At 33.2% G+C, this 14817-nt stretch overlaps 1 protein-coding gene across 4 annotated transcripts in view; it reads left to right on the top strand.

The window, feature by feature from the left end:
* Positions 1–14817, top strand: part of pkaap (A-kinase anchoring protein pkaap) — a 45889-nt gene that overhangs the window by 21290 nt on the left and 9782 nt on the right. For all 4 annotated transcript variants that reach the window (XR_013029563.1, XM_076507231.1, XM_076507230.1 and 1 more), the window contains 8 exons: positions 2391–2489; positions 3860–3944; positions 5308–5431; positions 6661–6797; positions 7530–7674; positions 9365–9473; positions 11175–11358; positions 12160–12236. Coding sequence is in view for 3 of the 4 variants with exons in the window: in XM_076507231.1 (XP_076363346.1) it covers positions 2391–2489; positions 3860–3944; positions 5308–5431; positions 6661–6797; positions 7530–7674; positions 9365–9473; positions 11175–11358; positions 12160–12236 (960 nt within the window). In the remaining variant the exon portion in view is untranslated. The remainder of the gene's footprint in view (positions 1–2390; positions 2490–3859; positions 3945–5307; positions 5432–6660; positions 6798–7529; positions 7675–9364; positions 9474–11174; positions 11359–12159; positions 12237–14817) is intronic.

Raw genomic sequence — 14817 nt, 5'->3', positions numbered from 1 at the left:
GCTCTGGCACCATCACCACTGTGTCTATTCCGTACATGGACTATGGTCCAGTATTCAGGGCTCAGCACTGTGCCAGCTGGCAGTCCACTTGGAGTGAGCAACAGGACAACAAGCTTTTTCAAATAAAACCCTATATTGGGCTTTGGCTGTCTATCTTCCATAAGATTTGGAAGGAGGAAGTTGTTCTGACTAGACTATGCATTGGTCACAGTTTTTTAATTCGTTGTTTTCTTTTATCTGGAACTGTTGCACTACTGTGTAGTTTGTGTAACACTCAAATCACTGTAAGCCACATTTTACTTCCTATCGTTACGACTCTCACCGACGACACTATTTTAAACATGTTCTGTCTCAGGGTTTGTCAGTAACATTGGACAGTGTTATTGGTGATGGTGACACTGTCCACCTTGATAAAGGTTTTAGTTTTTTAATGGCCATCAATTGTTTTAATCTCATTTAAGTGTTGGATATTTATTCATTACATCTTTTTACTTGTGGTTCTCTTTTCAGAATCTCAATCTCTCTTGTTCAGTTTGAAATTGAAAAATGGCTAGAACATTAAATAATTCAACACCAGGACTGGAAAGGCCAACTTCAAGTGACTAACACTATTGTTTGAACTATCTGTTTGAATTACCCATTAGTTGTCCTGGGGAGTTGTTATTACAATTTTGCTGTATGTCTTTTAATACTTTTATTACTTTCCCTTTAGGTACTGGCCATAATGACACATACCAGGACTGGAAAGACCAACTTCAGGTGACTGACGGTGGTTCTTATACTTACCTGTTAGTCTTCCTGGCAGGTTATAATCATTACCATTCTGCTACAGGAAGTCCTTTACAACTTTGTAGACTGGATGTCAACATTGGTTTTATGCCATTTTCTGTTTTTAATTGCTATTTTGTTTTTGCCTTTGTTTCTTTTACGAATTTTACTACATTTACTCTACTTTTACCTTTTTACCGGCATTTGGCTAATTATTATTACGATTTTGCTATGTGTCTTTTAAAACTTTTATTATTTTATCTTTTGTTAATGGCTGTTATGACACATAACCCGGAACCAGGACTGGAAAGACCAACTTCAGGTGACTGATGGTGGTTCTTGTACTTACCTGTTAGTCTTCCTGGTGGGTTATGATCATTACCATTTTGCTAGAGAAAGTCCTTTACAACTTCTCTTACTTTGCTTTCTCTCTTAACATTGTAAACTAGGTGTCAACATTGGTTTTATGCTTTTTCTGTTTTTCAATGATGTTTTGTTTTACCTTCATTTCCTTTTATATATTTTACTACATTTCATTTATTTTTACCTTTTTTACTGGACGTTTGGTGCAGATAGCCTAGCAGCTTTGTGCCATAAAATACTAAATCAATCAATCAATCAAACTAGTTAGGCTTGATTTCACTCCGACATACAATAATTCTCATTCAAGTTATGCATGCAATGTTCCAGCTTACCTTGGAGTTTTCATCCTGTGGAACTGCCTTCACATTCACTTCATCCCACACATACAAACTCAATTACCTGAGAAACATTCTGGAGAGATTCATCTGGAGACTTGTTTCTGTGATTTATAAGCTGTGATGCTACTTTTGACACTTATAGTCTAGGAGATAGACTTCTATACCTCAATTGTAATATTGTTGTAGACAAGCTTGTATTAGGAGATAAGCCACATACTCTGAGCAAGGGTATTTCAGTATGCAACCCTCATTCTAGCAGATTGACTTGTGTTCCGAGGTATGGTATTTCTGTAGACACCCCCACTAGGGGTAAACTTGTTTTGAGCTATGGTATTTCTCTTGACATCCCCCACAAGGGAGTAGGCTCATGTTTTGAGCTATGGTATTTCTGTAGACACCCTCGTGCTAGTAGGTAGACACATGTTCAGAGCTATAGTATTTCTGTAGACACCCCCATGCTAGTAGGTAGACACATGTTCAGAGCTATAGTATTTCTGTATACTCGTATCCCTGATGGCAGAGCAGCTTAGTAAAACTGCTATTTAAGAATCAAGACTGTGATTAACCAACATTTAGTTAAATCACCCTGTACTTTTGGCAACACTAAAAATCTCATTTTTATTGCAAGTTTTCAGTTCTTTAATTTGATGCTTCAACATGTAATTGTTAATTGTGTTTTGCAAGCAAAAAAAGAAAAAATCATAAAAAGCAGGTCTTTAACAGGGTAAAAAAGCCATGAGCAGTTGAATTACAAGATTAGTATGTTATGATTTTGATAAAGAGAGATCATAAATGTCATTGTCATTAGTATTTTCACATTAGTACTTAACTGTTGGCAAATTATATTCCAAAAATTGTTTTGATCCCTAATTTTCTGTGTCCAGTATTGTTAACAGCCATATTTATTTGTTGGATTTGTAGGTCTAGAAGAAGATGCAATCCATATATATAACAAGTACATAGCTCAAGATGCTCCTCATCCAATAGGCATAACTCATGAGCTGCATAATCAGATTATTGGTGAGTAGAGCATTATAAAACATAGAAATTGAAAATAAAGTATTGTTGACAAAATGTTGAACTTATTTCCAAGAAACCATGAGTGACTTGGTTGTTAATAATTATTTTACATCCTAAAGTCCGTGGGACTGGTAAAGGTATGTGTGTATCAACAGGTGAAACATGACTTCCACATGCTTAGTTTTATTAATGAACATTACCTACAATGCCTCGTGAATAAATCTAGATATGTTTTAATAACAAAATATTGTATTTTTACATGTGATCTACTGTATATACAGGCACACTGTGAGAAGAATACAAATAAATCGCAAAATTTCCTTGTACATGCATATAATTAGTGTACTTTACCATCTTTGACTAGAAGCAAGCTCTTCTGTTGATATAAACTAACCTGAAATCTGTTACTTAATTGACTCTTCTGTTACAACTGTGTATAAAATAAGCTTAAACCTGTAATAGAATAAGTAGAAACTAAATGGAGTTTTGAACTTCTCTTGTAATGATATATTTTTCACTAAGCTGGATGTTATAAATAGGAATAAATGGCCTTATTCATTTGGAGCGTCTGTTATTTCTAAGCTTAAACTGGAAGACACTTACACAGTTTGTCTTAGATAAGTGACTTCATAACTAACTATTCAGGCTGTAATATGATCAGCTTCTTTCAAGATATTGAACAGTGACCAGAAAAAAGTACTGAACATGCTTTTGCTGATGAATTTTGATCAGGTCCTTTCAAAATACTCAACAGTGATCAAAAACAAATGCTGAATGTGTTGGAGTTTTGATTTAACTCTTTTGTTACAACTGTTGTAATTGTTCAGGCTTTACTAACTATTTATGCTGCTCTCATTAAAATGCCTATTTCCATGGGCATAGGAGCTGATATGGCTAATACAATAATGACTGTTTTTTTTTTTACTTAACAGTAACACATATCTGGGAAAAGTGTTTATAAATTTGCATTGTAATGGAGGTGTGATCAAACAATTACTTCACTGGCAGAACTCAACTAGGAACTATGCTTGGGTCCAGACTAAATGTTATGTTTGTTTTATAAAAGTGTGACACTACTTTTTGTGTTGCCTGTATATAAATTTTTTTCATATTTCTAATTATCAATTCACATTTAAAACTACTATTATTATAATAAAAGACAGTATTTGGCCACAAAATTTAGTTAAATTTCATTTTTGTTTTTAAAAATTATCAATCAAACAAAATTATATATGTGACCAAAAATTTAACATACAATGGATTTAATGTTTTCTAAGAGATCATTAACTAAAGAGTTAGGTTTTAATGTGCAGGTATAATAAACATTCTGGTTGTATAAATTACCTTTTGTTTGCTGTTCTTTACTCAAGGTAAGATATGTCAGGAAGGTGGTAATATTGCCTCAGATACTTTTATTGATGCTCAAAACTTTGTGGTAGAAACAATGGAAACGGAGTAAGTATGTCTTTTGAAATTATTTTAATTAAATTCCTTATCATACTTGGTTTCTGATTTTTAGAGCTGCTGTATTAATACGAGTCTCGTGTCTTGATTTTCATATAAATAGTGATGTCTGATCTGGATTTGTGTAAGAATTTTGTTATTTTCACTGTTATTAAAAGTAAAACTATTTTATTTTATATTGGTTTACAGGTACACTTATTTGTCCAGATCTTTAAATTAAATGACACTTTTTTAATTATTCATATTTGTGTGGTTTTTTGTTAACAAAGAATTCTATTTTTTGGAAGACGTTATACGTACTAGAACGACTTGATTGTCATAGTTTTCTTTTTATCTGTAATTGCCGAAGTTGAGGGACCATTAAAATATTTTTATTTTTCATAGTAATACGTTAATATGTGTAATTGTTTAGGCATGAGTAATATATTTATAATAGTTGCATCAATTTTGTCATTAGTGCAAAGCAGCTTGTATATTTGTTCGTAGGTGTGTGTATTTGTGTGTTTCTTTACATGTGGGTATTTAACAAATATTTTTTAACAAAAAAAATACAGTAGTATTATAAAATAAGATATTTGTAACAATGCAGTTTCAATGGATGATACACATATATTACCATGATCAATGAATAAGTGTAGAATCTATTGTTCTGGAGAAAACAACTTGAAATATTTTCTTCTACATTATTCTGCAATAGATTAAGCCAGCATCATCAATAAATAACTTTTTTCTTATTGCAGTTATGTAAATATTTTCCCAATGGTAACTACAGCAGGGAATGAGCAGGATTATTAAGTTATCAAAACATATTGATACTGGCTAAGGATATTTTACAGAAGGTTGCTGTATATCTGATAAACAGTTCCCAAGGTTTATTTTGAAACACAAAAATATATCTTTATAGAAGTCTAAAAAATTGTGTAAATGATTTAAAATATTTTTATGCACTTACACAGATACACACCCAGAAACAGTGTTATTATTATGGCTTCCCAAAGACTCATTGCATGGTATAAGGATGTATAATTCTTAAAAATTGGGATTTGATACCTATAATGGGTACAGCAAAGTTAGATCCATTTCTGTAGCATTTTGATTAGTGACAGACAGACTTGTTATAATTTTCTCAAAAAAGAAAAAATGAATTTTTAGTGAGAACAGTGTTAAAAATTTATATTGTATGATTCTGTATACGTTACTAGGAAAACCCATAGTGTTTTCTAAAATACTGATTTTTCTTATGTCTAAAAATACCAATACAGAATCTTTAAAATTTGAAAGATTCCGAGAGGAATTTTGTAGCATTTACTTGTACAGTTGTATTGAATATCACATGACTTCTTGTACTGCCCAGATACTTTCCTGACTTCCTTCGGAGTAATTTTCACTGTAAATACCAAGTTGACGTTCTAACCAGTGGTAGTGTCTACTTAGCTGATATTCTTTATAATGATGCTGCCCTGTTCTACTTCATGGAAGTGAGTAACGAGTAAATAGTAGATTTGTATGTAGATTTAGATATTACATGAAATTAAAATCAACATGTGGTTGTGAATAATATTTGATGCAGTATATTATTTGACAGAAAGGAGAAGTATGAAGCTTACACTAATCAATTTCAAATGCTCATTCATTATTTTCAAGCTGTTTTGGAATGTGAGAGGTTTCAGTGGTACCTGTAACTAAGCACATTCTAATTACCTTTCAATTGTACCTTTAAGATCAAAACTTTATTTTAATAATGTCTGGTATTATCTTAACTCGCCACATTGTTTTCAACGTTCGGTAATACCTTGACTCAGCAAATAGTTAGTAATGTTTTCAGTGTTACCCCTAACTTTGCACATTATTATTAAGATTTATTATTATTTTAACTAACTCAGAACAATGGTGAATAACATTCATTATTGCCTCTAACTTAATACCATAATGGTAAGACTTAGTAGAATTACTAAATCAGTATATTAGCAAGTTTACTAGTACCATTTAAATTAATTCCTTATTAAAGTTTATTAGTATCTGTAACTTATTTCATTGTTTATAATGATCTTTGGCTCTTCTGTATTAGGTAACTTCAATAGTATCTACATTAGTACTTCTTAGTAAGGTTTAATAGCACCTCTGCATTAATGTTTTAATAGGAATGTTCATTAGTACCCATACAGTAATTCTCTGTTAGACAGGTTTAATAGTACCTAAACATTAATTCTTTATTAAGTAGGTTCTCTGCATTAGTCCTTTATTAAACATACACATATACAGTTCTTTGTTAGGAAGGTTCATTAGCTACTTTTGTATTAATATTTTATTATTAAGGTTTGGTCATACTTAATTACCACATTAACCTTAAATTTGTTCTATTTCATACTCTACAAATTTGTTCTACTGTATATTTGTGTGTAGAAATTTTTTGTGAACCTGTGATTTTATATATGAAGGTTGTCTGAAAGTTTATTGTGTAATGTACTTAAGCTAAATATTAGCCATAAAAAGAAGATATGAACGTGAAATTAATTTTAATTTTCATAAAATGTTTATCAGATTTATGTTCTGTTTAATAAAGTTTATTCAACAGCTGAAATCTGAGGTGCTATTCTTGTTGTTTAGCTGTACCAAAATATTATTTGTCTGTTGTTAATGCTATGTAATATGTCTTAATGTGTGAAATAGTTGGAGTAACGTGTACAAGTTTTTTCATTATTTTCAGTTTATGGAACAAGAATCGGCTCGTCATCTGGTGGACTTTCTACTCATGACTAGGAATTTCCACAACCAGTTGTTGCGTCAGGGAGCAAAGTATGATGGGCCACAGGCCCAAGATGATGCAATGATAATTTATGAGAAGTAAGTTTCTTGTGAAATTTTCCATTTTAAAAGTTTTAAAGCTCAGTTACAATTGGAAATGAAGTAACCATTTAACAGTTTTAAAGCTCGGAACATATATGTATAATACACATATACTTTGTATGTATGGTGATTTATTATTCTATTTAAAAATTTTTGTAATTAAATATATGGAATTCAAATTCAAGAACATGACAGTAAAGTAGCATTTATCTAATGTACTGTGGAAACTATGAAACAAATGTCATTATGAGAACCATGTGAGTGTTGGTGATACAATATTATCTAAAACTGGTTACTCAGTTCTTTATGGATTTCAAAACTAATCTCCTGTAAAACAGTTAATAAAATAAAAATGGCAGTAAGTTGGACATGATAGAAACCACCCCAAAACACAGTTTACCAAAGTAATGTACCATCTTCATTAATACTAAAAATGAAACTACATTGAATAACATTGATGTTTATTATGGATTCCTTGTGATGATATACAAGTTTAAAAATCAAAATAGTCTAAACCCTGTTAGCTCAGAGTAAGCTTTTATTTAACTTCAAGAACTCTGAGTTTGTTATTCTTTGTGAGGTCTGCCAACAGTCTCAAAATATCCAATGCTGATACCAGTTTTACAGACGTTATCACATGACTTGCAAAACTGCTTTCGTGTTTTTTAAATTTTGACAATGAGTGTGGAGAGATACTTTGTGGTAAGAGATTTTTTTTTTCCTTCACAGGTATTTCTCTCTCCAGGCCACCACCCCACTTGGTTTTAGTGATGAGATCAGGTTCCAGGTAGAACAGAATATCTGTCAGGAGGAAGGTCCACTTCCTGACTGTTTCTTGAAGCCTGTAATGATATTAATGCAATATATAGAGAAGGTATATTGTAGTAGCATCCAAAATAGCAGGTTTATGAAACATAGTTTTAAAATTCAAAGAATTTATCAGTCTTTTCCTTTAGGTAACATTAGTTCATTCGTTCTTTAAGTATTGTAAATTGTGTCTTCAGTAGTAAATATTTTGTTTTGATATCAGATGTTAAACCTAGTTAAGCTGAACACAGAGATATCAACCATTACAATTTGAGTGTAATTATTACGATTTTGGTGTATACATTACGACTATACGCTCATACAGACAAATATTATGACTTGCAACTCCCAAATTATTATATATTATATAGGCCTATACAATAAAGTGATAAATTGTTCCCCCAAGGCTTGAAAGGGGGTGAAAAGACATTTTCTAGTGAGATACAAATAAATTTTGCTAATAAATAAAAGACAGTCCAAATGACTACTTGCAATAGTCATGTTTGTGCTTGAAATAATAAATAAAATATTTGTATCTCCGACATCTACCAATAGTTTGAGTGCGGTGCTTTTCCATACTGGTTACGTGGGGGAATCCATAGTTATGTCATCAGTGCTTGTCAGCTAATCAGCACTCGCATAGATGGGTATTTCTCATTTTCTAAGCGGTATAGAAACACGAATGCGATCGTTCACAAGATGGGAAAAAAAAGAGGCCTCGTTCACCAGATTGTCTTGTTTCTGGTAAATCTAAAAGGACTAAAACTGTGAATCAAAAATTTAGGAAAGAGTATAGTGCAAAATATCTGATAACTGCATCAAAAGTCAGTGACAGTCATGCATTTTGTACAGATTGTTGCATCGATTTTTCTGTGGTGCATGGTGGGATAAACGATTGTTCCAGACATACAAAATCGGCATCTCGCCAACAAAAGGCTGAGACGAAGACAAAAACAATGCAGATAATGACACTTATGAGTAAGAATTCAGAATATGAAACCATAAATGCAGAAGTGATGTTCACGCAATTCGTCAATGCTCATAATTTACCCCTAGCTGTAGCCGATTATGCAGGACATCTATTCAGAAAAATGTTCCCAGACTCTGATGTAGCAAAATCATATGGCTGTGCTAGAACCAAAACTTCAGCCATTGTACAAATGTTGAGTTGTGAAGATGACAAAATGATTTCAAGCATACTTACTAGCAGTGTTTACAGTTTAGCTACAGATGGATCCACAGACATGGATGACTCAAAACTGTATCCAGTGGTTGTGCGATATCTGTACGGGCTCTGTCTACAATCATTACGCTCAGTCATTTGAAATAGTTGGCATCTCTGTGAACATGATCTTTCAGTGCTTAAGCTAATAAAAAAATTATTGTGAATAGTGTAATCACCATTAAACCTGAGTGTGTTTTTACACACTGTAGTTTTAACCTAATTTATATTTGGCAGGTAAGGTGAGCCTGAAAAGTTAGTGTTTGACCTGTAGCAAAGTTAGCCATATTCTGTATGATTTTCTTTATAAGTAACTTCCTTAAGACTAATAAGAATACACATTCATAATTTATCATGGGCAATATTTAGAAGCGCGTTATATAAGAAATGTATTTCCTAACATTAACTACTTATTATTCATTAAAAGGTTTATTTTTTTGTGATTGCTTACAAATTAAATTCCATTGTCAATGGGGCTTTGTGTAACAGCATCAAATAGATAGCCAGTGACATTTGTAACACTTCTTCCTATTAGTTGTACCTCCCTCATTTCCTTGGAAGTCAGCAGTATGTCAAGTTCTTGACAGAATGTATCAGCACAATTCAGACAGGAAATGACTGGCCAGGAAGGCGAAAACGATCTGGTGAGTTGTTAATTCATAAAAACATTGACTGCTGATAGGTATATTATGTTGTAGACTATGGTTAAAAGTTAATACTAGGCTACATTTATTTAAAAAAAACAAAAAAAACATTTGCAGCTTTTCCATAGTTTTCCTAAGCAGGAACCTGATGATTTCAGAGACCTATAGTTAGTGAGTTGGGAGTGTCTTGTTTTTCTGAAATCTTTGCAAAACATAAAAGATGATTATTTTCACTTATCATGTAGAAGAAGTTTAACACCTTCGTGATTAAGGTTGTTATAAAAAGTATATGCAAATTTTTAGCTTCACTGACCAGGTTTTATATACATCTCAAAAAAAAAATCTAAAAAAGTATCTTAACAATCAACAATTATTTAAGAACTTCTGACTAGAAGTAAATCAAATTTAAAAGAGCTGAATGATATAAAAATACCTCCGTTTTAGTTGTCAACATAAAGACAACAGTAGACAGTATAGTCCTTCAAGGCTTACTGAGATCCACCCTGAAGAAAAGAGATGTAAAAATAAAATCTTTTAATCCATCTTTTATTTTTCATGAAAGCAATCATTGATCCCCCTCTGAAGGCCCCATAAGATGCTCACTGCTACTAGTGCCAGTAGTTACTCATTTCATAAGCTAATCACCTTGTTGTTTTCAGGATATTGCATAAAAATAATCAGAGGCCTTTATCTAATCAATTCTTTTGATCAATGTTTTCCCAAACACTGATCAGCAGACTGGTACCAGTTCTTGACTTAATTTCTACCTGTCCACGATGCATCTTGGTTGTTTGAAGGTACTGGCACTTGCGCTTTTTTAAGTATTTGATTACAAAAGGTTGCCTATGGTCCACCTTTTCTTTGTTGTTTCTAAAATAAATTGATTTCTTTTGTAAATATTATATTTAACTAATGTAATTACCATGTATTTTAGTTGGAATTTGGTCCATGAAAATGGTTTTGGAATTTTACTGGTCTGTGATTACTGAAAGTCTGGGAACCACTGCCCTAGGTCATCTATTAAACTTCAGTAAGATCATTTGAGGGTTGTAGGTTCAAATCCACCTCACACAAAATATGCTCACCCTTTCAGCCTTGGGGCAGTTATAATGTGATAGTCAATCCAACTATTCGTTGGTAAAAGAGTAGCCCAAAAGTTGGTGGTGGGTGGTGATGACTAGCTGCTAAATTAGAGATGGCTAGCACAAATAGTCCTCATGTAGCTTTGCACAAACATTCAAAACAAACCAATAAGATCATCTCTTAAACTTCTTTTTCACAAGGTTAAGTTGTTTAAGCACAAAGCTACATAATGGGCTGTCTGTGCTCTGCTCATCAAGAGTATTGAATCCTGATTTTTAGGACCTACGTATTTACTGCTGATCCATGAGACAAAAATCAATGACAAGAAGTCATCCTATCCCCTAAGATCATCTTGTTAGCTCTCCTCTGAATGGTTCCTGCCTCTGTCCTCTTGAGGTAACCCTTTCATCACTGAAATCATCCTTTTAACTTTCCTCTGAATGGATCCAAATAAGTCAGTTTATTTATTTTTCTTAAGTGAGGAGGCCAAAAATATGCACAATAAACAAAGCAGTGTCTTATTAGTGATATTTCTGTTTGTATGAGGACACTTCTTATAGGTTATGGCTTTGAATGAAAGTTTCATTTATTAACATTATTTCATATTATTACTTTCAGGGAGTGACAGCAGCAGTAGTGAACACAGTATTAACATCCATACAACCAACACTCTCTTGGCCATGGGTAGTAAGCACGTGAACCCTAAATCTAAGGGTGTCCTTGGGAAAATTGGAGATCAAGATATGAGGATAGATACAGGACTTTTTAACCCTGACTTCCTTTGGCAACGACAACTAGCTGGGTAAAAGGTTTTTTTTTACATAAAAATATCAAATTTTGTGACAGTCTGTACTTGTGTGATCAGAATGTGCAGATTAGATATGGGACCCTTTTATACCAACTTTCTTTGTATACAATTTACAGTTGAAAAGCCACTTTAGACATGTGGTTATGCTGCTTATGTATGTGCTAAATGGAAAATTTTAAAAATTCAAAGGGGTATTTGTGATCCAGACTGTACATACCTGTTAAAGGTGCTTTTTAATTAACAGTTTGAAGCAGTTATTTTGCATTGAAATGTGTGCATGTGGGGAAGTCATTAAAATATGTGTATCAAGAATAAGGGAGAGAAAAGATATGAAAAGAAAATATTTAGGAATGTTTATCCACTTGTGTAGCAAGATAGGGAAAGAAAATATTTGGGTAAGTGTAACTATTTGTTAGAGAGAAATTACCATATTCTAAAAATATCTGGAAAAAAAACAACAAACTAATGAACTCTCCTTATTCTACCATGTATATTGAATTCTGATAATTTTGGACATGAGATAAAAACCTAGGATTTTACAGCTGATAATCTGGATTCCAGTTTGTGAAAAACTGCAAAATGTTACACTTTAAACTGTGGGATGCATTATAAAAGTGACAGTTAATATCTTAGCATTAAAGGTGGGTGTTGGAGTGTTCTTGACTGGCTGCCTTCCCTCTGGTCAGTTATGTAAATTTAGGGATTGTGGCTAATAACCTTAGTAGTCTTGCTGTAATTGCAGAGTACATAATAATAAAAATAATGTCAACTAGTTTTATATATTTATTTATTCAGAAAACTTCAATTGGCCCATGTGGACAGGTATGGGAAAGTTCAAACTGAGTTTGAACCAGAGCCTGACAGAAAAACAGGTAAGTTTTTAAATAACTAAGCCTTAACAAATAATTCCAACATGAATTTTAGGTAATCAAAAAGTATTCAATGTTTAACAATTTTTTCAGTAATGTTTTTAGCAATAAAATGTTGGGACTATTTAAGTAATTAGATGTCCTCTAAGTGTCAGTTTAGGCTATTACTAAAATAAATTTTGTCACTTATTAGTCTTTCTTGGAAGACTAGAACCCTTGCATTGAGATCAAGAAGTAACCTAGTCTTATAGTTTACTCTGCTCAACAGTTTCAGAAGGTGTGTTGATACAAAGAGTTTCTTCCAGTGGCAATCAGACGTCTGCAGATTTACAGTGCTAGAAACTGGGTTTTGATACTTGTGGTAGACAGCACAAGTAGCCTGCTGTGTTGCTTTGTGCTTGACTTCAAACAAACAAGTGTTTTAGTGAGATTGCTGATTGGATAATTCTTTGTTGTACACAGTAACATGTATAAGATATTTGGAACACATTAAGGTTTTTTGATCAATTAACAAAGTGTTGCTGAAGTAGTTTTGTCATTTCAACCATAGTAAATCTCCCTCAATATGTTTATTAATATAAAGAAGTGTCTCTTAATGTAGATTCTTTTAAAATTGTTCAATATAATTGAAGAACAGTTGTTTAATTGGAATGTACTAGCACCACCTGGTTGTAGTTTAGTTGGAAAGATAGTAGCAAGTACAACCATCTGGTTGTGGTTGTATCAATTTAGTTGGAATGTACCAATATCATGTGGTTGTAACTATTTAGTTGGGATGTACCAGCATCATGTGGTTGTAACTATTTAGTTGGGATGTACCAGCATCACGTGGTTGTAACTATTTAGTTGGGATGTACCAGTGTCACGTGGTTGTAACTATTTAGTTGGGATGTACCAGTGTCACGTGGTTGTAACTATTTAGTTGGGATGTACCAGCGTCACGTGGTTGTAACTATTTAGTTGGGATGTACCAGTGTCACGTGGTTGTAACTATTTAGTTGGGATGTACCAGTGTCACGTGGTTGTAACTATTTAGTTGGGATGTACCAGTGTCACGTGGTTGTAACTATTTAGTTGGGATGTACCAGTGTCACGTGGTTGTAACTATTTAGTTGGGATGTACCAGTGTCACGTGGTTGTAACTATTTAGTTGGGATGTACCAGCATCATGTGGTTGTAACTATTTAGTTGGGATGTACCAATATCATGTGGTTGTAACTATTTAGTTGGGATGTACCAGCATCATGTGGTTGTAACTATTTAGTTGGGATGTACCAGCATCACGTGGTTGTAACTATTTAGTTGGGATGTACCAGCATCACGTGGTTGTAACTATTTAGTTGGGATGTACCAGTGTCACGTGGTTGTAACTATTTAGTTGGGATGTACCAGTGTCACGTGGTTTTAACTATTTAGTTGGGATGTACCAGTGTCACGTGGTTTTAACTATTTAGTTGGGATGTACCAGTGTCACGTGGTTTTAACTATTTAGTTGGGATGTACCAGCGTCACGTGGTTTTAACTATTTAGTTGGGATGTACCAGCGTCACGTGGTTTTAACTATTTAGTTGATGTACCAGCGTCATGTGGTTTTAACTATTTAGTTGGGATGTACCAGCGGCACGTGGTTGTAACTATTTAGAGATGCCAACTATTTTAAATGACTGAATGTAATGATTGTAGACAAAGCCCTTTATCATTTGCAGCTACTAGGCCTGACCAATGTCTCTAAGCTGTTTATTATTGTATTACTATTATCATTTATTACTGCCATAAATTGTTCATTTATGACTGTGTTTTGTGTATTTAATAAATAAATTTTTAAAAAATCTTTTGAAATTATGTCTTTTATTTAGTTCAGAGTATTTTTTTGCTACACCAGAGTCTGGAAACGTTTTTCTGAATAGATGTCCTCCATGATCAGCTACAGCTAGGGGTAAATTATGAGCAATGACGAATTGCATGAACATCACTTCTGCATTTATGGTTTCATATTCTGAATTCTTACTCATAAATGTTATCTGCAACGTTTTTGTCTTTGCCTCAGCCTTTTGTTGGTGAGATGCCGATTTTGTATGTCTGAAACAATCATTTATACCGCCATGCGCCATAGAAAAATCGATGTGACAATCTGTACAAAACGCATGACTGTCAGTGACTTTTGATGCAGTTATCAGATATTTTGCACTATACTCTTTCCTAAATTTTTGATTCACAGTTTTAGTCCTTTTAGATTTGCCAGAAACAAGACAATCTGGTGAACGAGGCCTCTTGTTTTTTCCATCTTTTGGACAATCGCACTGGTGTTTCTATGCCACTTAGAAAACGAGAAATACCCATCTACGTGAGCACTGATTGGCTGACAAGCACTTATAACGTAACTATGGATTCCCCCATGTAGTCAGTATGGAGAAGCACCACACTCAAACTATTGGTAGACATCGGAAATACAAATACATTTTATTATTTCAAGCACAAACATGATTATTGCAAGTAGCCATTTGGACTGTCTTTTACTTATTATCAAAATTTATTTGTATCTCGCTAGAAATTTTCTTTTCACCCCTTTCAAGCCCTGGGGGAA

This window comes from Tachypleus tridentatus, chromosome 6, assembly GCF_004210375.1.
Source record: "Tachypleus tridentatus isolate NWPU-2018 chromosome 6, ASM421037v1, whole genome shotgun sequence".
Taxonomy (NCBI): Eukaryota; Metazoa; Arthropoda; class Merostomata; order Xiphosura; family Limulidae; genus Tachypleus; species Tachypleus tridentatus.
Note: the sequence above shows the minus strand (reverse complement) of the source record. Positions and strands in the feature narration are given on the sequence as shown.